At 54.9% G+C, this 23,383-nt stretch overlaps 4 protein-coding genes across 4 annotated transcripts; 3 read left to right on the top strand and 1 right to left on the bottom strand.

Annotated features, from left to right (window-relative positions):
- Positions 1-4,976: 4,976 nt before the first annotated feature.
- TRAVEDRAFT_49832 (uncharacterized protein) lies at positions 4,977-6,379 on the top strand (the record flags this gene model as incomplete). Its single annotated transcript, XM_008042178.1, has 5 exons — positions 4,977-5,018; positions 5,072-5,368; positions 5,999-6,069; positions 6,135-6,182; positions 6,247-6,379. 5 exons carry the CDS (start codon positions 4,977-4,979, stop codon positions 6,377-6,379), a joined length of 591 nt encoding a protein of 196 aa, XP_008040369.1.
- A 2,808-nt stretch (positions 6,380-9,187) lies between these two features.
- Positions 9,188-10,668, top strand: TRAVEDRAFT_21922 (uncharacterized protein; the record flags this gene model as incomplete). The annotated part of the gene is made up of 5 exons (XM_008041860.1): positions 9,188-9,514; positions 9,572-9,625; positions 10,047-10,238; positions 10,314-10,451; positions 10,522-10,668. 5 exons carry the CDS (start codon positions 9,188-9,190, stop codon positions 10,666-10,668), a joined length of 858 nt encoding a protein of 285 aa, XP_008040051.1.
- Positions 10,669-11,436: 768 nt separating this feature from the next.
- TRAVEDRAFT_49830 (uncharacterized protein) lies at positions 11,437-13,266 on the bottom strand (the record flags this gene model as incomplete). The annotated part of the gene is made up of 5 exons (XM_008042177.1): positions 11,437-11,773; positions 11,837-11,886; positions 12,885-13,054; positions 13,122-13,156; positions 13,211-13,266. 5 exons carry the CDS (start codon positions 13,264-13,266, stop codon positions 11,437-11,439), a joined length of 648 nt encoding a protein of 215 aa, XP_008040368.1.
- Positions 13,267-18,474: 5,208 nt separating this feature from the next.
- Positions 18,475-22,642, top strand: TRAVEDRAFT_49827 (uncharacterized protein; the record flags this gene model as incomplete). Its single annotated transcript, XM_008042176.1, has 9 exons — positions 18,475-18,570; positions 18,625-18,926; positions 21,251-21,512; positions 21,570-21,776; positions 21,828-21,987; positions 22,043-22,127; positions 22,193-22,245; positions 22,320-22,465; positions 22,523-22,642. 9 exons carry the CDS (start codon positions 18,475-18,477, stop codon positions 22,640-22,642), a joined length of 1,431 nt encoding a protein of 476 aa, XP_008040367.1.
- Positions 22,643-23,383: the final 741 nt, after the last annotated feature.

The following is a 23,383-nucleotide window of genomic DNA, read 5'->3' as shown; positions in this document are numbered from 1 at the left end:
CGCACAGCATGGACTATCTTACTTACCATATACAGTACATTCTTTTGCGATCTGTACATACTGGTATTGTGTCATCCCTACATATGTTTCTGGTACGTTCTACATTGCTTCAGACTATTCTAGACACAGTCTAGGCAGCTAGGATTACTCATCCAAGGACTCTTTGACTCATTGTCGATTATGTTTTCTTACTCATCGCTCAGTCAGACTATCATATGACTTCGCTCTCTATGATTACTCATTGCTCTCCTACCTAGTATATAAGGAGAGCTCTGTACGCCTCTGCTCTTCAGTCGTTCTCTCACAGACTGAAGAGTAAGTCTCATTACATCTATGCCTACATACATGTTTACTTACTTGTACTTGTAGCCTCTCTTTGTGCGGCTTACAGGTACAGTTGCTATGCAATTGAGTCGTTCTCTCACAGACTGAAGACCTCTCTTTGTGCGGCTTACAGCCTTCCAGGTTCAGAGTTCATCAGAACATACACGTTCTCATACACAGCAATAATCTCTGAGATGTTGGACGCGTCAGACGAGGACATGTCTAGGCCGCGGCGGTGGGTGAGCAGGGCAAGTCGCAGTCGAAGGACGGAGTAGGTGCGAGAAATGAGAGCTGAGTGGTGTGGCTGCTTCAGATACTCAAGCCCAGGAGCAACTGTTTATGTATGGTATGCACATCAGTCTCTGCATGATTCCAATCGCGTGGAAGTGTTTGCGCCGCAAGATTGTTGCTAGTCATCGGTTTGATCAGGTGGGTGAGGTGCGTGCTCCGGATCCATTTCCAGCATTGCACATAGGGGATATGGCAAGACGGTCCCTATCTGCAAATACATAGCCCGAAGATTTATCTGTCTATGTGACAACACCCGTGTTAGGAAGATGCTCACCGAGGAGATTACCTCATGGCCTCTACCGCTGACCTCGCCCCGCAATCTCCACAAGATGGCGACCATGCGTGCTAGATGTCGGGCTCAGCAGTTCCTATGGCTCCTATATTCACCTGTGTTCATTTCTGTGGAGGTTCGCAGACGCAACGGATGGACATTTGATTCATATGGTGCTCGTCGTACTACGCCGACTGCCCATAGATCTGTGCAAGGCTGTAGTCCGTTCGTCACGCGGCCCAATCTGAGCAAGATGTATAAGAGTGGTTAGAAGCAGAGATGAATGTTGTAAACAAGGAATGCCACAGGATGGAGCGCAACTGTCATATGGTGGTCATTGAATGCTTCTCGCATCGTGAAGATTGAGGAAAGCGCCGCGCGCTCAGAACTAAGAAGTCAGATGTTCAACGAGGACGTATGACGCATAAGGCAAGCTCATTGCGTTCTCTGTGGAGATCAGGTCTCATTTGGCGCTTCCTGGACGACGTCTGATGACTCCAACAGTATACAACACCGGACTATGAGTATTTCTATATCCCTGAACCAACGTACCATGCGGAAGATATAGGCCATACGGTGCACCACAAGAGAGCGCAGTGGAGTGTCCAATCAATGGTCCCCAGAGTGCTTGCCTCGCGCGCCTCTTGGAACTACACCAGATCCTGTATGGGCTCCGTGCACTTCTCCGGTACGAGCGCAACCAGTACCAACGTGGACATCGTCACCGTCTCCGGGACCACCGACTCATCGCACACACGCCAAACTGCACCGCAACACCATACCGCGCATTGGCGTATAACGGCAACGGTTTCCTAGATCTCGCCAAACGAACACGTCAAGATCGATACCTCCAACATCGCCGACGGGTGCGTTAAACTTCTAGAGTGTTTATCATGTGGTTCCTGGTCTTTCGCCTACGCGCCGCGCCGCGAGGAGCACCTTCATCTGCGGTGTGGGTGGTAGTTGGCGGGATCGTTCAACAAACAGATCTCAATGTCCAAAGACCGTTCATAGATGCTGTCCACCATGATCGGTCCCGTGCACCCCGAGAAAGCGTAGAGACGTCTTTGGCAAGATGGCCACGTCTGATATGGCATCAGAAAGGGCGTGAAGTCAACGAGGACGGATGCGTCGGATGCGACCTGAATGACGCGGTCAGCGTGATGGTCGTCGACTCAGACGCGCCAGAATCAGGATTACGAAACTCAGGAGCGGATTTTGCACCGGTCCTTGAGTGCACAGAAGATGGCGCTGTCGAGCCGGTGCAGAGAGTCGGATGTCGGCGCTGGGAATGAGAGCAGCGCCAGGCAGTATATATTTCCTGAGCGGTGCTGAGTGTGTGGCGTGATGCGCCGCTTTCTCGACGTCCACAATCTGGAACACAACAGCAGGGAATGGAGAAGAATTTTTCTGCGTTATAATACAACACGGGGCGGGTGTGCAGCTGCTCGCGTTATGAAACGCGAGGTTGGCGAAGATGGGCAGATGCACGCTCTTGTAAGCCCAAGACGTGTGCGCGTGTGGGATGTCCAGCCTAGACAAGATCATCCGATAATACACAGGGCGCATAGACATACGAGACTAGTTTTAACAACTCAAGATGCGACATACCTGATGGGGGTCGCTCGGCCGTGTCCTAGGTCGTCGCGGAGATACTGTATACGGTTATAAGAAGCGCATCTTGCTGTCAGTGTGGGTACGTTTAGGCATATAGGAGAGCTGTGGAGTGACTTACCTGCCTATAACTCATAAAGAGGAAGGCTTGTACATGGTCATACAGTTTTCGCAGATGAGTTGTCATCCTAAGCCTTCGGGACTTCAGGTGAAAGGCGGAAGTGGGATTGTTGTCCACTGAGCCGACACGACGCAGTGGAATGGGAGATGAGCTGGAAAGCTTTCATACCCCTGTAGTTTTTCATGACGTACATTTCGAAGGTAGGATAGGCCTTTGGAGTGATAGGGTTGCATGGAGGAGACAATCATGGAGGAGCCATCATCGCGGTGTCCCGGAGTCCACGCTGGGGGACTGTCGAGAGTCGGAAAAGCGTCCCTGCACTGAGGAATCAGTTTTTGTAGACTAATAAAGCCATAGAATAGCAGCTATGGAGATCTGCGTTGGTATAAGCGTAGTGACATCGCAGTACGAGGACAGGCAGACGAACGCGCGCGATCTCGATACTGAATGGCTCGGCAAACGCCGTGTACAGGCGCTCGCGGACTGCGATCCTCCTTCTCATCGCCTCCACTACTAGTACTAGTACTCCTCACGCGCGACAAACAACACAGGCAAAAGCCTCGATGCCGATACGCTCAATATCACTGCTCTCGCCCTCTCACACATGGCAAAGGTCGTATCTAGGCCGTCGTGGGCGCGCGTCAAGGCGACATACGATCTCGGACACATCTTACCTGGACCTGGCTGCGTATGCTATAATAGCTGCCTACAAGCCAGGTATTTAGTGTCTTAGTGATCTATTAGCGATACTGACTAGGTGCTCACGGTATTTAGATGTGCTCTATCGACTATCCGCGTGTTCGTCGACTCTACCACGTCGGGCCTCTAGCTACTACGACCCCAAGCTGTCCGACATGCCCGACGATTTGTACCATACCCGCAACTGCATGGAGATACCGAGGCGAGCCGTCTCACCAAATGCTTCTCACCCTTCGCTCTCACTCTTTTGCTCATCTTGAACAGACAGAACATCTTGACACTTCCGGTCGACGCACAATCTGCTGTCTTCCTGTGCGTTAAACGGGGGGCCCTGAGATTCCTGTGCTTTTGGTTCCCGCTTGCTCATATTTTTCCGCTTACAGCTCCTCTGTTCTCTAAATGAGACTGGTACGGCACCAATGGTGGCGTTGCTACGGTGCCATGCAGAAGTTGAAGTCGCTTTCGCATGCCAGCATGCCATCAGTGCCCTTCACTCCCATGCTCAGAGCTCCACCGAACTTATGGAGGGACAGTAACATCGCCATGCGTAGTCGTCAGCCCATAGAGAAGGTACGTACTGTCCGCACATCGCAAAACTCTATGTCCTGAGACCGCCACATAAAAAAACGCCGTAGCGACGACCGGTATGTGTCCTCTCAGAGCGCACACACTCAAGCCTCGCAGTCGTTCTAGTCTGCCGTGTACGACATCATATCCTCAACCTCTACAAGGAGGGTGCTCTCGTTTACGATACTACCTCAGCGCGGCCTGTCAGGTTGTTGCCAACCCTACCTCGCGCTGAGCTGGTCCTAACACCATTCCGCAGTCTAAGCATAGCTCGTCGAGGACGTGTAAAACGTATGTATCTCCACCTCCGTTTCTGCCGCACAATCTTTCTCGCTTACGTCCGGTATAGAGACCTACATATGTATTCCGGGATGGTGCGCGTGCCATTTCCCCGCCTGGATTTGGCGCTACGGAGTATGAAGCCATGCAATAGCTTAACTTGGATGCTGTATTTGCGACATACAAACGGTTCATTGTGTACTCGTACTTTGTATTTGCGGATAAGTGCTCCTCACGCCCACGCTTTATGGACGCATATAACGATCCGCCGTGCCGCAGCGGGAACAGCATTCTCCAGACTTTCCGTGTGCATCGTACTGCGACGGAAGAGGCGCGCACGAGACGTCATTTGCGAGCGCCGTCGCATGATGCGCCTTCCATATCTGTCAAGAGGTACTGCTCCCGCCACGCGAAGGGATTACTGCGGGGATAACGCTCCGCCCTCGTACTAAGGCACCCGTATCCAACATGCTTTTGCAGAAATGTACGAGTCAGATCTGCTATCAATATTGCTTGTAAACCGCCAGGGCAGTGAGTCTTTACAAATGCCACAGCAGATAGAGTTTGGCAGGTCGCGTCGCGGACACGCGAGGTCGTTCGATCACCTGACCGCGTTTGCCAAATTCAAGCGCCGATGCCGCGTGTCGCAGGTCCTCCGTCGAACGAGTTATCCTTAGACCGCCGGTGTTGCGGCATTCTTTCACTCGTATGTCTTTAGGACGTTCTGCCTACAGCTGGTCTTCTCGTAGCTTCTGACTCCTACTCAGCGTCGTTTGCACGCCGGCGAGATAAGATGACGCCCCGGAAACGATGAGTCTGGCATGGAAGCGTACGGCTACTTCTCCCGCTGGCGTAGGTTCTCAGGCCTCAGGCCTCAGGAATCGAATCTCAAAGCCCAACTGCAGGTGTTCTCGCTATTGATCCCCAACTCCGCCGCTCTTTCTTCCCCGCCCCACATCTGCCGCCTTTCTCCACTATCCCCATACCTATACTCCCAAAAGACAACCCCGCCCTGGCTCCGGAACGCAGCAACCAGGGAGAAACGAGTCTGGCTGCACACAGAGCGTGTCCCCAAATCAGTGGCGCAGGATCCTCCTCACCGCCGGCGAGGTCAGACCCGCCGCCTTATCATCGAGCCCATCGTGGCGGACGACGTGTATGCGACACAGTACGATCAACCCACTGCGCTTGTCATCCAGAACGTACGTTCTGTAGGGGCTCGACACCGTGAAGACCTATGATACCGAGGACGACGTTGCACTCGTCCAGGCGGTGTATATGGTCGAAAACCGTCTGCTGATGCCGCCCATAAGCAAAGTACGTCTTCTCCCTTCTTGTCTAGGATAACGTTTGTAGTATGAAGCTACCATGGCTCGCGCAGCTCGACGTGGCAAATACACCCAAGCCCCTCCAAAACCTCGTCTTCGCGGGTACCGACTCCGTCTAGTGCGACGCCTAGCCTCGTCCGCGCAGTCATATTGATCCTGGAGCCGCTTTCCAAGCAATCAAGGGGCAAAACCTCATCCGGTGATAAGGGCCATTCCCCGTGCGTGATTCACGTCTCCTTCTACGTGGAGGGCCTGCTGTCGTACGCGAAGAAAGCTCATGCTGAAAGCAGGCTATCGCTGCCGATCGGGGAGGATCACGACACGCATCAGGTGTGCTCGGGAACGCCGGGAAGATCGTGGCGTATGTCGTCACATCGGTGAGCCTGTATGGGATCGTGGACGTTTTGTGAGGCCAGGGTATGCTCTCTATTAGTGAGTATCATATGTAGAGCTGTATATGCTCGTGCGGCAGAAACTGTCGTGGGTGTATGCCGCAACTTACAGCTGGAGCCTGAAATCTCCGAAGCGGTCTCTCAGGCTCTCGGCACGCAAACGGTGTTCGAGATTATCGAACTGTACGTCCCACCATTTCGTCCGTTGACTTGCTCTATGCACTCATGTACGACCTGTATCTCTGCAGAGAGCCGGAAAACACCATCAACTCCGAACACGGTGGGAACGTCAAAAGGTCCGTCCACTCACCGCGCTTCTACGCTCGAGCCCAACGCGCGATCACTCACCACACGCTCCAGCACATCGCTAGCTGAGAGCGGGTACCTGCTCGAGTACTCTGCGCTTGTGCGCGCGTGCAAGAGGACGAACTACGCTGCGACGACTGCGATGCTCGCGTTATTCGGACACCGCAGGCCGCAAACTAGGAGCTGACCGGGTTCTCTAAGGCATAATCGGTACGCACTCGCATCTGTCCTCCATTCAATGTTATATATGTTAACCGCTGCATACACGTACTCGACTGCCCATCCATGTATCGAGACCTTTATATACACCGGATGGAACGAACCGCCCTCATAAAACGACGCGACCCCACTCTCTTCTTCCACGCCCGGTCAATCCATCCGTGGCGACGCGGACTGCCCCTCTGCACGCGAAGCGAACCTTCATGGCTACGTTTACAGATGCAAGCATTTCGGAAGTCATTGTTGTATATCACGCCTCGTAAGTACCCGCACTACTATGAACACTACGGCGCATGTCTGACATATATGAGCAGGAGCGCCGCTGGCAACATCCTTTTCGACATCCCGAGTACGCTTTATTCGTCCGTTCCACCTTATCCTAAGTCGTGGGGTGCTAATTTAGCATCTCAACAACGCTGCTCGTGCACTACGCACTTCGCTGCATCCTTTGCATGGACCAGGAGGTCCGATACGTCTGGCGGTCGCCCTGGGTTTCTCGTAATGCATCGCGGCCCCTGTACACGTGCAACTGGCTCATGCCCCTGGTGTGGAATATCTTGTACCTGTCGTTGCTCAGCGATATATCTGACACGGTGAGGCACACTCTCCGTTTATACAACAACGACCGGCGCTGAACCACTTTTCTCCCTCTAGAAGTGAACAATCGCGCTTGTCGACATGCGTCATACACGCCCCTGACAACACGCCTCTGAGCAGCTGTACAGCGGTACGATGGGTCCTACGGATCATCGAGGTGCTCACCTTTCTTGGGTCTGCCAGTAAGTGCAATTCCGAGTTCATGAATACGGTTCCAACGTCCGCTCACGACATACTTTCGTTCAAGCATTCCCCACTCACAGAGTCTACGCACTCTCCGAGGGTCACAATGCGCTATCTGACGCTGTACTATCACTGAGCCGGGGGCCGTTCCTCCTGAACGAGGTATGTTGCCTCGCCAGCTCCGCAGTCAACATGTCTGCTGACATGGCGTATCGCCTTAGAGCACGTTATACCAAGACATTCCACTCAATATGCCTCATCTAGAGGGCTTTTCGATCGAAATGGCGACGAGTACAACGATCTATGTCGCGTGAGAAGTCCCGGCTGCTATGTAGCATCATCATATCACGCTGACATTTGCTTCCGCTCGGTGTAAGTCGCAGTCGGACGTTCGGCCGAGAAACGGTCATTGGATTTTCTGGATTGTGGCTGTCACAGCGAGGGTCTGTTCCATCGTGGCAGACGTTCTGGCAGTCGCCACCACCTGGTGGCGCACACATTCTGCGTACAAGACGTCGACGGACGTTCTTCGCAGATCATTTTTGGAATATATCATGTGGGAAAACGGTGGGCCAATGCGTTTCCTCGATTGCGTCTCGCCCGTATACTGATCCTCTATCTTCGGTGCATCGCGGGAAGGTGTATTTTTGGTGAAGGTCTCCCTATTCCTACGCTGCGCTGTTCACGCCGCTGCACGCACAGCACACTCGTGTCGCTGAACGTCGCGGAGGTGACTATGGTTTTGCTCACGGTGAGTGGTTGCCGACCTACAGGCCCGTCAATCGTTAACCAGCAGCATACTTCGCAGGTATTACCGCAGCCGTACCAAGTATTAAACCTCGTCAAGCCCTTTGTTGATCTGTAAGGCGGTCCGACCCACCGTTCTCCATCGTCTTCGCCGAACGTCCAGCGAACAAAGTTCCTGCTCGCCCTATACGAAAACAACCACCCTTAGGAACGGACGGCGTGGCAGCATCGTCTTCCGCCCCGTCTTTCGGCCAAGACCTTTGTGCGGGTTCGCCAAAGCTTGCCGAACTTCTCAACTCTCTCGGGGGGCCGAGTCAGTCCATCCCCGCCTACGAGCTGGAGTGGTCTACGCGGGTACAACGTCGCACGTCGCGATCGAGGTTGAGGCGAGGGCGGAGCTTGAAGCAGAGGAATCGCGTCGAAAGGTCGGAGAGCACCAGATGTGATCACCGTTTCCCTGTCCAACGTCTCGTCGCCCGGGCCTGCCTTGATTTTACTTGTCGGGGTAGAATGTATGCTATGAAGTTGCATCCGCTGGCTCTTTACACTAAATCTATGTGGGCTCCGCAGCCCTTGACTACTACGGTATCGTGCCGCTGATTTAGAAGGCCGGGGAACGCGCATTCGCCAAACTTGCGTACTTTGCTTCCGTCCCAAGACTTTGAGCATCATCATTTTAAGATGTAGGAGGATCCAGTACGTACGGAAGATAGAGTTTGGCAGCAGGTCGCGTCGAAGACACGCGAGGCGGGCAAGTCACCTGACCGCGTTTCGCAATGTAAGCGCTAGTGACGCGTGTCGCGCGTCGGTGATCCTCTCTCTCCACCACACCGCCATGGCCGTAAGCCGCAACTCTCCTTCACTACGAAGCGTTTAGTTTGAAAGTCTGCTTCATCCAGGCCATAGGAACAACTCGGTGCTAATTAAACCTATTAGACCTAGCTGAAATGCACCAGCAATACGAGAACACTAGTACTCGGAAGGAACATGCACGGTGAACGTCGACTAAGGGCGGAGCAAAAAGGCGCGCCCGGAAATCTCGATATTCTGCCGTACATATGGCGGGTGAAAAATGAGTAACTTCTCTTTCTCTCCAACTTGCGGATCAGCCAAGATTCCGTTCCGTCATGGATCCATGTCGAGTCGTCCGATAAAGCTCCTCGTCCTCCGTTCGCCTACCAGCCCACCCTCTTTCCATCCTTCTATCTACCTCCCCATTCGATTTTCGCCTCGCAAAACAAACCCTGCCATGGCTCTCCAGCGCACCAACAACGGCGAGTCCAAGTCCAGCGGCACACAGAAACCGCAGACACAGCCCAAGTGCGCGCGCAGGATCCTCATCACCGCAGCCGAGGGTCAGACCGGCCGCCTCATCATCGAGCTCTTCACGACGGACGACACGTACGCAAGCAAGTACGACAAGCTCACCGCGCTCGTCTTTTCCGAGCAGGCCAAGGCCGTCCTCGAGGAGTTCGACGCGGTAAAGACAATCGTGTACGACGCGAAGAACGAGGATGCGCTCGTGCAGGCGATGTCGCTCGTCAACACCTGCCTGCTCATCCCGCCCGCGCGCAAGGTGCATCCTCTCCCCCGTTTCACGCTACGATGCTGACGCGAGTCTGGGTATGTACAGGACAAGGCCAAGATCACGCGCACGCTCCTCTCAGCTGCCAAGGCCGCCAAACCCGTCCAAAACATGATCCTCCTCTCCAGCGCCGGCGCCGACTAGGCCTCACGCGCCACCCAGCCACGCCTGCGCGAGTTCATCGACCTCGAAGTGCTCGCCATGCGGCCCAAGGGCGACACCTTCGCAGGCGACACCGGCCACTCGCCCGGTGTGATAAGCGCCGGGTTCTACGGGTAGAACCTGCTTCTGTACGCGAAGCAGGCGCAGGGCGCGGGGAAGCTGAGGCTGCCGATCGGGGAGGACCACAAGTTCGCGCCGGTTGCGCTCGGGGACGTTGCGCAGATCGCGGCGTACGTGGTGACGTCGGAGGGGCCGCAAGGGCTTGCGGATAACGTGCGTGGGCAGGTTATCGTCGTTACAGGTGCGTATTCGTGGTTGATCGTGTGCTCGTGCGGCGCGGATTGACTTTGGGAGTCCACAGCTTACCGCCGGGCCCGAGCTCGCCGAATCGGCGTCTCAGGCGCTCTGCACGAAGACAGAATTCGAAAGCATCGACGAGTATGTCCTGCACATGAGTCATCCAGGGGTGTGCCACTCACGTCCTCCGCGTCTCGCTTCAGGGACACCGCGAAGAAAATCCTCATCTCCGAACAAGGCGAGGAAGTCGACGAAGGTACGTTCACACACCGCCCTTCTGCTGCCGAGCGCAACGCGCGATCGCTGACCCCGCCCTCTCGCGAACCTTCAGCCGAGCGCGAGTACCTACCTGCTCGAGTACTACGCGCTCGTGCGCGCGGGCAAGACAAACTACGTCGCGACGACCGCTATGCTCGCGTTCTTCGGGCATCGCGGGCAAGAGCCGATCGAGTTCTTCAAGACTTACTCTGTACGCCCCCGCTTTCTCTTCCTTCTCTTCTGCGAAAGGAACGCTGACGTCGTGTGCGGTTGGCGTGCAGGCGGAGTTCAAGCCCAAGACGCGGCGCACAATGAAGAACGGGGGCGCGGAGGACGCGACGAAGAACGTCCCGACGCGCGCGTCTGGACGCGGCAAGGGCGTGGCTGCGGCTGCGAAGAGCGCCGACGAGGAGAACGTCGATATGTAGGTTGGGGAAGAGGACACAGTGTCCGAAAAGGGCGGCGTGCGGCCAATGAAGACCGCGGTGTGCGCCTGGTACCCTAAGGGATGCGTGTTTAGTACCGTACTCCGGGAAACCGATCTCGAGGCGGAGTTAGGGCCATGCGCACCGTGCGTGCGTGTATATGTGTATCTGAGATCGTGCTCTGTGACCTTCGTAGTCTTGGGTATTGGCGATGCGTGTTGTTTCGTCGCGTACCACAGTCGGGAGTTCGGCCGAAAGATATGTTCACTTTCGTCCGCCTGTAGCTCGCGCGGAATGATCAGCAGAATGGGCTCTATGCTGCCTTTGGTGCGTCTACATCTCACGATTACCTATGTACCGTCTGACAGTATATGTAAGTGTGCACATACTGTTGCCCATGCCAGACGAGTGTCCGGGGGAGTTTGCACAGGTCAGCACCGTCGCAAAATCGTGAAAGTGCCGGGATTTCCCATTTCTAACGAGGAATCGTAAAGAAAACACACATTGTGAGATCAGAGCATTTGCGAAAACGCACTTACGCCGTGGAATCCGGTTCAGAGGGTGGTCAGAACGTTCGTGGTGCGAGTAAAAGAAATCAGCAGGTCCATAAATATTGCCTGGTACACAATTCGTGACGGTATCTAGGTGAAGACGAGTCTGGGGAAAGGGTCCGGAGTATGCTGAGATGCATTCGCCAGTCAAGAAGAGGAATTTACAATGAGAACCACATCATGCAAAGCAAACCGAGGTCGGAAATAAACAGTACCGCAATCACACCCGCTCGGAGCCTTCGCCTACTTCAATCGAGTCTGCCTGCACCTGTGCCTCGACCTCGGACCCGGACTCCGCACCCGCTTCCCCCTCGCGCTCTTGCTGCTCCGTCGTCGGCTTCGGGTCGAAGAGCTCCGGATCGTGGTCGGGGAAGGAATGGATGGGGCCGGCGAGAGAGTTGAGGAATTCCGGGAGCTCCGGAGACCCCGCTGCTCGCGGATCGGCTTCGCCGAAATCGAGCGTCGAGAACGACGAGGCAGAGGATCCGCCCCGCTCAAGGCGGGCGTTGGTCTCGTAGAGGGCCAACAGGAAGCGAGAGTTCAAGATTGAGCTGATGCTGTAGAAGACGGGGTTTGCACAATCATTTGTGGCGAGGACAATATACAAGGGACATTCTTACGGGTCGATCAGCAGAATCACATAGCCTGCTTGAATGAGATATGTTGTAATCTGCAAGATGAGCAAATGTTCAGTCAATAAAAGCTGACGTGCAATAGAGCTGAAACACACCGATATTTCCACAGCTTTGAGGACCACATTCGCTATGTTCATAGCAACCAATGTGCTGTCAATGCAGCGAGTTTGGGACCAAGTGCAGCATCAGAATGAGAGACAATGTACCAGAAGTAGATGTTTCCTGTGGATTGTATCTATCAGCCTGCAATCATGAGAACTCCAAACAACAATTTGGCCCACCGTTATCCCACAGGACTTGTTCCAGAGAAGACCGTCGCAAAACATGAGTCGATGCCTGGCGGGTAGCACGGGTGCGCCACCAAGTGACCACCAGAGCCACTGTGTCTGCCAGGATTATGCAGGTTCTCGATATGATCAACACTGTTCAGATGTGTGAATGGGTACATCTTTGCTCTGCATCTCAGGACTTACACCTGTCAAGTACCGGGGTTGACATGAGCAAGATTGACATAGAAGAAGTGAGAACTCACAACACATAAACCGTATTACTAACGTTAACATCATTGCTACAGTGAAACGGTGGTGGTAGGTTGACGGGTACAATCTGGTACAATGTACTCTATGATAGAATTCTCTATCAGCAAGATGTCTATGCATGCAATAATTAGACAGCATACTATATTGACGAGGAATGGACCCATGCTCAGCAGCAGCACAGCACCTGTCAGTATCTTGTTCGCTCCCGAGAGCGCATAGACTCTCAGAGTGGTGAAAGCTTGGGTAGTGCATGTGATGTGAGCAGAATTTCAACCTGCAGACCCATGTTCAGCGGATTCCCACTCACAGGCAGGCCCGAGCATGGTCAGAACATCCAAGACGATTCCGAGCCAATCAAGTGCAGTACAGCTGCTCGGTGGAACAGCGTGAGGAGCGCCCCAGATGTTTACATGCAAATGCAAGTGCTCACCCCTGGTGGGTATCCGTCCAATTCAGAGTGCATCGGTTAGACATCTTTCGCAAGTAGAACTCACAGTGTCCGAAATTGAGCCAATCAACCCAATGTCGAGGAGGTTCCATAGGATGGACATGTACCGGTTGTATATGTACAGGAGCCGCGAGAGCTTGTGCGAAGCCTTTGGTGCCCGCCAGACATATTGAACTTCCATGTCCATGCACACGATGGCATCATACAGAAGGAGAGCTGTTTGAGTAATCAATCAGTACCGCACGGAGATTCTAAGACATTGACACAGAAGAACCGAGCATACTCGCAATCACCACAGTTATGATGTGGTCCGTTCTCCTGCGCGAATGTATCTGTCATATACTCCAAACTACTTGAATCCTGAAAACCTACATGCTCTGATAGGCAGAAATGAGCTCTGCAGTGCTGGCAGAGTTGGACGAAGACATGTCTCGGCCACGGTGGTGCGTGCGCAGGGCGAGTGGCAGGTGAAGGACAGAGTAGGTGCGAGGAATGAGAGTCGAGTCGTGTGGCTGCTTCAGAGCTTCAAGCTCGGGGCAACTATTTATATCGAGTACGCACATCAATCACTTCATCCTTTCTACCGTGTTGAGTGTTCGCGGCGCAAGCTCGTTGATAGCTATCGGCTTCATCAGACGGGTGAGTAAGAGATTCGACACGATGCATGAGGAGAACGTGTGGTTTCTTCGTAGAGCTCGGGTCTCATTTGCTATCCGCCGTTCGGATACTTGAACAGTGTACAACACCGAAATACGTCTGCTACCGTGCCCGGAAGTCCCACACTGACTCGCATTGCCAACAATGAGCCATGCGGTACATCGCGAGACGGTACGATAGAGCACATAATCAATGTCCCCCAAAGCACTCGCACCGCGTCCCTCGCACAGCCTCGTCATCGACCATGTCGTATCTGCACACGTCCTTGCCACAACCACCGCGGGTGCCATCGTGTGCGTCATCTCAGTCTCCGGGACCACTGATGTGTTACACACCCGCAGAACCACACCTCGGTCTCCAAGATCTCGCTGAACGAGCACGTCGATGTTGATACGACCGTCGTCGCCGCCGAGCACGATGAACCTCTGAAGCGGGTGCCCTGAGGCCCAGAATCCCTTGCCTATGCGGAGCGGCGCGAGGCGCACACCCTTTTGCAACAGATGGTAGTCGGCCTTATCGTTAAACAAACAGGTATCGGCGTCTCGGAAGCCATGCGCGGGAGCCTTGCACTGCGAGCGGTGACTCCTGCTGCCAGAACACCAGGAGAATCAGGAACAGCACGAAGACACCTTTGGTGAGATGGCCGTGTCAGTGAGAATGTTCCTCTAATACGCGCGAGGTCAGCTCGCTTCACGAGGGCGGAAGGGTGAGACGTGCGCGACTATACGACCAAAGCGCGCGTTCCGTCGATCAGGCGCGTTTGAGGTCAGCATGTGGAGGGTTGGAGATCGGAGGCCTTGTCCGACGACCGAGACGCAAGTGAGCGCAGAAGAAGAGATTGATCTCGATCCAGTTGGAGGGTTCCAGCTGAGTGCCCGCGCAGAGATTGTTCGTTGCGAGCCGTACGCCACTGTGCCACTTAGGCAGATCCGACGTTAGGAAGCGCGTGACTTTAAGGGGGTGGACACATCGGGACCAACCGATATGACGCGGGCGGAGTGATGGTCGACGCGAACGCATCGGAACTGCGTACAATACTCGGTAATAAGTTGTAGTAGGCGTAGCGTCCAGCACAGCCATACTTCAGCGAAACCTTGAGCGTAGAGAAGATACCGCAGTCGAGCCGGTGCAGAGGGGGACCTCGGGAACGAGCGCAGCGCCAAGCAGTGTGTTGTGTCGCCCATGTTTGCGACGGGCGCAGCTTGGAGCGCGGCCGCAGGGAGTGGATTAGGCTACCTTGGTGTAAGGAATCCAAACTGCTCCCCGGCATGGAAACGCAAGCGCGGCGAAGACGGGCGCACGGGCGCTCATCATCCCGCCAAAGACGTGTGTGTGCGGGAAGTCCGGTCTAGCCAGAATCACCCTGATCTACAATCGGGTCGCATCAACATACCGGCCTGGTGTAGCAAGTATGTAAACGCGTCGTACCCGAGGGGGACGTCGATCGCCCATCGGAGCGCAAAACGCGCAAGCAAAGACGTCCACGACGAGGCCGAGTGCGCGACGTCTGTGGTCGAGGTGGCGAGGTACTGCGCGATTGTTGTTGGTACAGAAGAAGCAGGCCATGGCGTACCAATGTTGACTGCTTTCCGTGACGGCTTGCGGACTGCGATGTAGATCTGCCTGGCAGGCAGCGGGGGAGGGCGCGGCATGGGTCGTCGCGGACATACTGCACACGGACATCCGAAGCGCATCATGCTATCAATGTGTGTAGGTCTCTTCATACAAGAGAGTTACTTAGCGGCTTACCTTCCGATGATGTTTACTGAGGTCCGCTGGTATGCGGTCATTCGGTTATCGCCGATGAGGTGTTGTCCTAGGCCTTCAGGAGTCCACGCGTGAAAACAGGAGCGAGACAGGACACAGTGGGGGCAAAGGATCAGGTGGAGGAGCACATACATATAATTTTGATCAATAACGGTGAATGTAGCGCAGGTAGGATAGCGCTTTTGAGTGATAGAGTCGCATGGAGGAGGCGAACATGAAGTTGCCCGGAGTCCACGCCGATCGCCTGCTGAGCGTGGACAAAGCGATCAGTGCGAGGAGCAAGTTTTAATTGACTGAGAGAGTAGTTAGATATCCCCCAGGAATCTGTGTTTGTACAAGCGTAGTGACGTCGTGGTTTGGGGAGGAGAAGGAGGATCGCTAGGCGAGAGACGTAGGCGATTGCGTGGCGCCATACTGAACGCCTCGGCAGATGCCGGGGTACAGGCGCTCACGGGCTTTGATCCTGACCTGATCCTCCTCCTCACTCATTTCCTCCACCAGTCCTCCTGGCGACCCGACAAATAGCAAATACTGTACCATTTAGATCAATTCGACATGTCACGGGTCACAGAGGCCCCTGTCGGTCGAAATTTCCGGTCGTGTCACAGGTCACCAAGTCTGCCGTCGGGGGGGTCAAACGGGCGCCAATTTTCCGGCGCGCTGACGGGCGCCCAAATCGGTCGAAAGTGGCGGTCGGTCACACCGTCCGCCCGGCGCCGTCGAACCTGTGAATTAGTCGAACCATGTCACCGGTCACAGGCCCCGTTGAATTGATCGAAATGGTACAGTACACGAACATAAATACGGGATAACCCCATTTTCTCTCTTTGAGAACGTGCAGTTGATACCCAAGGCCCTCGTGGACGCAATCATCAGGAATGACCTCAGGAACCAGGGGCCCTATATGGTAACAGGTGGTTGGATTGAGCGCTGGAGACTCCCCCCCAATATGCGGAGACGCCCTGTCTCCATCCGCGGCCATATGGAGCCTATGGAGGCGTTCCCACGGCTTCCCCGCGCGACTCACCAACGACGCCCTCCCCGCTCACAATTAAAATCATTGCGGCCGGCCTACGGAAGGCCAGATATATGAGCTCGTACGTCGAAGCAAGCGCGAGATGAGGTTTGTCGCAGGGATGGAGAACGTGTCTCCATATGGAGGCCCCTGGAGCGCTGGAGTCGGGCGTCTCCGTCTGGAGGATTTGGCTTTTCCTGATGATGTTCAAGATCTCAGACTAGGACCTGGTGGTGTATGCTATCACGGCAGCATACGCGTGAGGTATGTGGTATTCTGCTGCTTCGTAAGTGGTACTGACGCAAGGAAAATTCCAACTCACTTTACTGCCCTGTATCCACCGTCGACGTCGTCGAAGAGTTTCGGCTTAGGCTTCTATCCACCACTAACACGAGCTCGAACTGTCCGATATCCTCGACGCGATGATCTGTACGATACCGGAAACTGCACACAGCTGCCGAGGCGAGACCCTTCATGACGCGCTTCTCACACTTCTATCCCACCAGCTTTCTCAGCTTGATCAGGCAGAATGACTGGATACTCCAGATCGGCGCAGGATGTGATATCTCCTCGTCTGTTTCTCCGGGGTCCCTGAGCTTCCTGTATGTATTTCATTATTTTCCAGATTCCGCTTGCTCGTATTCTTTACCTTGAATCCCGTCCGGTCTTTGGCATACACTGCTACCGCATCAGTGCTGATGTCGCTACGGTGCTATGCCGAACATGAAGTCGCTTTCGCCCACCGGCACTCTACTAATATACGGCCACGTCAAGAGCTCTCACGACTTCGCAGAAAGTGGCATCACCATGCGCGGTCGTCGACGAACTCGCAACCCAGGTACGTCCTGTCCGCACATCGCAATTTTTTTTCCTAATACTGCCGCATGAAAACGACGCCGTACTGACGACGTGTACGTTCTTGATCACGCTGCATTAAAACATCGAGCACAAAAACTCAAACCTCGAGGTTTTTGCAGGCCGCGATGTATCACATCATCTCCTCACACTCGACGAGCAGGTTGCTCCCGTATAGCGACGCTGCAGTAACGCTGCCTGCGAAGTCGTTTTCCGACCCCATCTTGCTCGGAGCTAGTCTTAATACCATGCCCCAGTCCAGACCTAGCTCAGCGAGGACGTGAACAAGGTACGTACCCGGGCTCTGTTTCTGTCGCACAATGTTTCTCGCTTACGTTTGGTACGGAGATTAATATATTCCAAGATGGTGGGCGCGCCGTTTCCCCGCCTTGAGTTGGCGTTATCGTGGAGGAAACCGCCCCTGTTCTCAAGGGATGCCGCATTCGTCGGATTTAACGAATTCCCCGTGTAAGCAAATCTTGTACGGGCGGATGTCCAGCACTCTTCGTGCTTTTGGACGCATATAACGACCCTATGTCACGCCACAGGAGCAACCTCCTCCATTTTTCTGTCTGCACCACACTACGACAGAAGAAACGTGCTCTGCGATGTTGCATGAATGAAATTCCAGATTTATCGAGTACTGCGCCCGTTCGGCAAAGGACCCGTATCAAAAATGCTTTTGCAAACATGTGCGGGTTAAATCCGCCATTTCTTGATGATCCCCGGCGCAGTCGAGTCTTTACGCCCGCCCCGGTAGATAGAGTTTGGCACGTCGCGTCGCGCACACGCGAGGTCGTTTGATCACCTGACCGCGTTTGCGATTCAAGCGCCGGTGACGCGTGCCACACGCCTCGGGCGTTGCAGCTCTCTTCTGCCTGCAGTCTCTAGGCCTTTCTGTCTCTTAGGTAGTTGAGCACCCTCATCATCACTCTTGGTTTGCACATCGGCGGGATGAGATGATGTCGAGTCTGGCAGGGAAGCGTACGGCTGCTTCTCCCGTCGGCGTAGGTTCTCAGGGATAAAATTTCGAAGCCCACATGCCAGGTATCTCGTTATTCACCCGCACCTTGTCCCATAAACCTCGCCGCTCTCTCTTCGCTGCCCCCATATGCACCCCCCTTCTCCTCTACCCCCGCACCTGCACTCCCAAGATAAAAACCTTGACAGAGCTCGCACCCGAGGTCTTCGTGCAGAATCCTCGCCGGCGCGGTCAGATCGGCCGCCTATTCTCGCGCTCCTCGCGACGCACGATGTATAGGCGACCAATTTAAAGTACGACGAGCGCACTATGCTTGTTATCATAGAACGGATCTAGTACGTGCTAGATGAACTCTATACCATGAAGGCCCTCGTGTATGATTCCAACGACGAGGATACGTCCGTCCAGGCGATGTATACGGCCGACAGCTGTCTGCTGATCCCGTCCACGAGCAAGGTACGTCTTCTCCCTACTCTTTCGGGAATAAAACTCGCTCGAGCATGGCTGTAGTATATAGCTGGAGTTACGCCCACGCTTCTTGGGATCGCGAAGAAATCCAAAGCATTCAAACCCCTGGCCGGGCGCGACGCCTACCTACGCCCGCCCGCGTCCATCGGCGTCTACGCGCTCAACATGCAGTCCAAGGGCGACATCTGGTCACGAGAAACGAGTCGCTCCACGTTCCTAATCTGTGCGAAGCTCTGCACGGATGGCCTGCGGCTCTACGCTGAGCAGGCGCCGGACGAGGGCAGGTTCTCTCTGCCAATCGTGGTCGTGTGCGTTGTGCTCGGGGACGTTACCCAGATCGCCGTGTATGTCGCTACATCGGGGGGATCATACAGACTCGGAGAAGGTGTGCAGAATCAGGATATCATCGCTATCGGTGAGTATATATGCACGGCTCTATGGCAAAATCTGATACTGGTGCAACCCCTTAGCTCACCGCGAGAGCAGATCTTGTCCATATGCGGCCTCAGGCACTCGGCGCGAGGATGGGGTTTGAGAGTATCAACGCGCAGTTTGCCAGGTATGGCAATACGCGATCCTGTTCGTACGCCTACGCCCGGAAGGAAGGTTTTCAAACCATCGCTAGCACCGCAATCGCTCTATGTAGCCGCCCCAAACAGGTTCGCATCGCGAGCTTACCTCCAGGTACTCGATTGACGAGTATTTATACCTTCTAGCTGAAACGAACCGCCCTCAACAAACGACACGCCCCAGCCCGATTCTCCCACATCCGCTCCGTCCCTCCACCGCGACTAGCCCTCTCCACGCGGTCCGAGACTTCATAGCCATCTCTACTGTCACAAGCGTTTCGGAAGTCGCTGGTGTATATCAGGCATCGCAAGTCCCCACACTACTACGAATGCTACGACGCATGTCTGACATATCTGAGCAGGAGAGCGACTGACAACATCCTCTGCGTAAGCCCAAGTACGCTTTCTGTGTCTGTTTCACCTTATCCTAAGTCATGAGGTGCTAATATGACATCTGAACAGTGCTGCTCGTGCTATACGCCCTCCTTTGCATAGACCAGGTGGTCAGATACGTCTGGCGGTCGCCCGGGATCTCTCGTAAAGCTTCGCCGATGCTGTACGTGTACATAAGACACATGCCACTGCTATGGGATATCTTTTACCTGTCGTTGCTCAGCAATATCTCGGACACGGTGAGGCAAACTATCTGTTCATACACCGACGACGTGCGCTGAACCAATTTTGCCCCCTCTTATGATGAACACGGCCCGTCGCCACCACCTGGTGGCGCACACATTCCGCGTACACGACTTCGACGGACGTTCTTCACAGATCGTCTCTGGAACAGGTCATGTGTGAAAACGGTGGGCTCGTCTGTTTCCTAACGCGTGTCTCGCACGTATACGGATTGTCTAACTTCCGTGCATCGCTCTGAGAACGTGTATTTCTGGTGAGCGTCTCCCGATGCCTACGCTGAACTTCTAGTTACATACCGTGGATATATGTCGCAGTCCTCGTCATGCTTCCGTACTGTGCAGTATCTAGCGCAGACTGCATGCATCAGGAACAACGTTGTCGCAGGCCCGCACAAGCGTCACTCACGGCAAACACCGCAGGATATCATGGCCCCAGAATGACTTTAAGATCGTGAAGCAAATTATAACTGTCACTAATCCTTTGTCCCCGTACAAAGAGATTTTTGACAGTTATCATTTGCTTCAAGTTCCTGGGCCTATCTGAAGTCCTGATATCCTGGGATGTTTGCCGTGACTCGCGTCATCTGCTTCTGCTCGGGGAGCTCGGGCGAGATGCTTTCTCGTGGATCCGGGCCGGTTAAACTGCGATCACGGCACGTGTGTGACCTCTCCTTGTATGCTAGCATATGGCTGGGACTTCTCGGGGCTCTGAGCGATCGAGAGCGCGGACAAAGTCGGTTTCGGTCTGGGCGGAAGAACATACATCCTGAGCCTGCCATTGGAAGTCATTCCACTTGCTGCATGGCTGAGTTCAGATGACTAGGAGCATGCCGGGCTCCATTCTCTCAGCGTCACAACGACCGCCGCCGGAGATAGAGTTCAGCTCGCGTCGAGGACACGCGTGGTGGGAGATCACCTGACCGCGTTTGGCCTTGTAAGCGTCAGTACCGACGCGCGTCGGCGGCGTCGCGCCTCGGTGATTGTTGGACCTCTCCACCACACCACCCACCCAAGGCGCAAAGTACTTTCTTTCGCTACATGTTCTCATGGGCTGCGTGCTCAATCTAGGGCTGACTTACCCTCCGCATCATGTCAATACCCCGAGGAGCCTAGCTAGCAAAAGCAGCGCTTTAGGCCATCGTGTCTTTCCTGCGCGACCAACCTAACTTGTCTGGGAGGCATCTAGTCAGCCAGCGGCCAAGAATAACGACACCTCAGGTAGCGACGAGCTCGGAAGGGTGTCTGAAAGATCCTCTTGCTGTCGCAGGTCCCCAATCGAAAACCAACGACCCTAGTTATTTCGTCATGGATCCACGACCTCTTGCATAAAGCCCGCCGCCCTCCGTTTGCCGCCCCCACGCGCCTCTCTTTCCCTCTGCTCCCACGCTTCCCCTATAAACCGACGTCTAGATAGCCCTCAAGCGGACCAGCAACGGCGAGCCCAAGTCGGCGGGCACGCGGCAGGTCCTCGTCCTCGCGCAAGATCCTCATCACCGCCGGCGAGGGCCAGACCGGTCGCCTCATCGTGGAGCTCCTCACTGCGGACGACGCGGACGCAAGTAAGTACGAGGAGATCACTGCGCTTGTATTCTCCGAAAAAACCAGGTCCGTCCTGAAGGAGTGCGACGCCGTGACGACGGTCGTGTACGACACAAAGGACGAGGAGGCGCACGTCCAGGCGATGTCTCTCGTCGATACCTGTCTGTTCATCCCGCCTGCGCGCAAGGTGCGTCCTCTCCTCATGTCCAAGCTACGGCGCTGAATCGAGTCTGGGTACCTACAGGACAAGGCGAATATCACGCACACGCTCATCGAAGCCGCGAAGAAGGCCAAACCGTCCAAAACCTCATCCTCCTCTCTCTCCAGTGCGAGCGCCGACTACGCCGAGTACTTCACCCAGCCGCGCCTGCGCGAGTTCATCGATCTCGAGACGTTCGCCAGGCACCCCAAGGGCGACACCTCTTCCGGGGACACCGGCCACTCCCCGTGTGTGATTCGCGCGGGGCTCTACGCGTAGAACCTACTGCTGTACTTGAAACAGGCGCAGGGCGAAGGGAAGCTCCCGCTGCCGATAGGGGAGGACCACAAGGTCGCGCCGGTCGCGCTCGGGGACGTTGCGCAGATCACAGCGTATGTGGTCATGTCGGAAGGACCGCAGGAGCTTGCGGATAACGTGCGCGGGCAGGTTATTGTCGCTACTGGTGGGTACTTACAATCGGTTGTGCGCTTTTGGGGCAGGAGTTAACGCATTTTTAGGTCCTCAACTTACCGCAGGGGCCGAGCTCGCCGAAGCGGCCTCTCAGGCGCTCGGCACGAAGATGGAATTCGAGAGCATCGACGAGTACGTCCAGCCCACCCCTTCGCTCTTCTGTCCACATCGCTGATATCTGACCGGTCTCACTGCAGAGCGACCGCGAAGAAAGTCCTCAGCTCCGAACAAGGAGAGGAAGTCGACGAAGGTGCGCCCACCCACCATTCTTCTGCTTCGGGCCCACCGCGCGATCGCTGACCACGCTAATTCGCGAACCTCCAGCCGAGCGCGAGTACCTGCTCGAGTACTACGTGCTTGTGCACGCGGGCAAGACAAACTACATCGCGACGACCGCGATGCTCGCGTTCCCCAGGCACCGCGGCCAGGAGCCCGCCGAGTTCTTCAAGACTTGCTCCGGACACACCCGCGTTCACCACCTCCCTTCCGCGCACTGAATGCTAACGTTGTGCTCAGCTGACGTTCAGGCAAAGTTCAAGCCAGAGAGGCGGCGCACGATGGAGAACGGGGCGACACGCGCGTCTGGACGCGAGAGGGGCGCGGCGTCTGCCACTGCGAAGAGCGCCGCCGACGAGGAGGACCTCTAAACGTAGTTGGGAGAGGAGGACACAGTGTCCGAAAAGTAAAGGTGGTCGGGCAACGACCACCACGGCACGGGGTACTTGGGTACGTAATTAGTGCCGTACTCTGAGAACGAGCTCGAGGCGGAGGTGACGCTGTGCGCATCGTGCGCGCGTGTATATGTGTATGCAAGAGCGTGCTCTGAGGTTGTCGGTTGTGTTGTGTTGTGGATCGGGGTTGCGTTATGCATGTTTGTGACACATCGGGGACGTCGGACGATGGCTAGGCTCTCTTTCGTCTGTCTGAAGCTTGGGCAGAACGATCAGCAGAACATGCAAGATGCTACTTTTATTCTGCGCGCGTTTCAAGATTGCACATGTACTGTTGGAAAATGTATGTAGGTGCGCGCATACCGTTGGTCACCTTATCCGAGTGTCCGGGAGAGTCGGCACAGGTCAGCATGCTCGATAAGTAGCGGAAGAGAGAGAATGCTATAAACCTGATGAACGATCATAAATCAAACTTAATATCGATGTTGTCCGGGTTGAGAATTCACGAGAACGCATTCACGAGCTCGACCCCGACTCAGAGTGCCCCCATACCCGCTGTGGTGCGAGTAACGAGGGCTGAGTACAAATCACTAGGTGCATAAATATAGCCCGGTACATAACGATCGAGGGTATCTAGGCGAGGACGAGTCCGGGGAGAGAGTCGGGCGTATTCTAGGATACATCCACACGTCAAGAAGAGCACTATAGAGTGAGCAA

This window comes from Trametes versicolor (assembly GCF_000271585.1).
Source record: "Trametes versicolor FP-101664 SS1 unplaced genomic scaffold TRAVEscaffold_8, whole genome shotgun sequence".
NCBI classification, from domain to species: domain Eukaryota; kingdom Fungi; phylum Basidiomycota; class Agaricomycetes; order Polyporales; family Polyporaceae; genus Trametes; species Trametes versicolor.
Note: the sequence above shows the minus strand (reverse complement) of the source record. Positions and strands in the feature narration are given on the sequence as shown.